General features: G+C 68.6%; 1 protein-coding gene across 1 annotated transcript in view; it reads left to right on the forward strand.

Annotated features, from left to right (window-relative positions):
- The window catches only part of EMIHUDRAFT_463197 (hypothetical protein), a gene marked incomplete at its 5' end in the record, with an annotated part of 3,937 nt that overhangs the window by 1,078 nt on the left and 1,202 nt on the right, over positions 1 to 1,657 (forward strand). The window contains 4 exons of the mRNA XM_005780177.1: positions 48 to 124; positions 295 to 334; positions 410 to 451; positions 1,274 to 1,471. Of these exons, the coding sequence (XP_005780234.1) occupies positions 48 to 124; positions 295 to 334; positions 410 to 451; positions 1,274 to 1,471 (357 nt within the window). The remainder of the gene's footprint in view (positions 1 to 47; positions 125 to 294; positions 335 to 409; positions 452 to 1,273; positions 1,472 to 1,657) is intronic.

The raw sequence follows: 1,657 nt of genomic DNA on the forward strand, positions 1-1,657 counted from the left end.
CATACCTCCCCATACCTCCCCATACCTCCCCATATCTCCCCCGCCAGGTCGACACCTGCTTCCGCGTCCTCGAGCTCTGCCTTGTCCTCGAGGCAATGTGGGCCGCCGACCGAAAGATGCAGCGGTGCGGGGCCTCCTCCTCTTCCTCCTCCCCTAGACCTCCCCCCATGCGGCGAGATCACCCGAGATCACCCGAGATCACCCGAGGTCACCCGAGGTCAGCCGCGCCACTAGGTACGGCCTCGTCCTCCTCTGTCTCCCATATATCTCCCATATCTCCCATATCTCCCATAGGTACGGCCTCGTCCTCCTCTCCCACGTGGCGAGCGCGACGGTCCACCCTTGCTGCCTCCCATGTCTCCCATATCTCCCATACATCTCCCCTATATCTCCCCTATATCTCCCATAGGTCCACCTCGCCGCCTCCCAGCTCGAGTGGATGGGCGCACAGGTCATCTCTCCCGCACATCTCCCCACATCTCCCCACATCTCCCCATATCTCCCAGCTCGAGTGGATGGGCGCACAGGTCACCGCCGCATTCGACGCAAAGCGGACAAACCCGTTTGCCTTCCGGCACGTCCAGGTCGAGCCGACTCGACGAGAACCCGAGAGGGCCCGAGAGGACCCGAGAGGACCCGAGAGGACCCGAGAGGACCCGAGAGGACCCGAGGCGACGCTGCTGCTGCTGTCCAGGTCGCGACGTCGCTCGAGCAGGCCCTCGACCGGCCCTCGCCGAAGGTGGCCGCTATCCCTGACCCCGACCCTCACCCTCGCCCTCACCCTCGCCCTCACCCTCGCCCTCACCCTCACCCTAGCCCTCACCCTAGCCCTGACCCTAGCCCCACCCTAGCCCTCACCCTAGCCCTCACCCTAGCCCCCACCCTAGCCCTCACCCTAACCCTAACCCTAACCCTAACCCTCACCCTCACCCTAACCCTCACCCTAACCCTCACCCTGACCCTAACCCTAACCCTCAACCTAACCCTCACCCTAACCCTCACCCTCACCCTAGCCCTCACCCTAGCCCTCACCCTCACCCTCACCCTAGCCCTCACCCTAGCCCTCACCCTCACCCTCACCCTAGCCCTCACCCTAGCCCTCACCCTCACCCTCACCCTAGCCCTCACCCTAGCCCTCACCCTCACCCTCACCCTAGCCCTCACCCTAGCCCTCACCCTCACCCTCACCCTAGCCCTCACCCTAGCCCTCACCCTCACCCTCACCCTAGCCCTCACCCTAGCCCTCACCCTAGCCCTGACCCCGCCCCCAAAGGTTGTGCTTGCCTCGGCCGCCGACGCGTCTCACGGCTTCGCGGCGCGGCTGCTGCCCGCCGTCTGCGCCGCGCCGAACGCGCTGCTGCTCTTCACGGCGCCGCCGCGGCCCGGCACCATCGGCGCCTCGCTCCTCGCCTCGCCCATGCCGCCCACCGTCTCGCTCAAGACGCGGGCGAGCCGCCGGGGACGGCGCCTGGTGGCCGGCTTCCCCCGCCCGCCCCTCACCGCCCGCCGCTCCCTGCGCGTGTGCACACCCGCCGGAGAGAGCGCCGCTCGAGCCCGCCGAGGTCGCCGACGCGGCGGCCGCGGGGGCCTCCGCCGCCGAGGCAGCGGCCGCAGCGCGAGAGGAAGAGGACGGCGGCGCTGACCGCCGCCGGCAAGG

The sequence above is a fragment of the Emiliania huxleyi genome (genome assembly GCF_000372725.1).
Source record: "Emiliania huxleyi CCMP1516 unplaced genomic scaffold EMIHUscaffold_22, whole genome shotgun sequence".
Classification (NCBI taxonomy): Eukaryota; Haptophyta; order Isochrysidales; family Noelaerhabdaceae; genus Emiliania; species Emiliania huxleyi.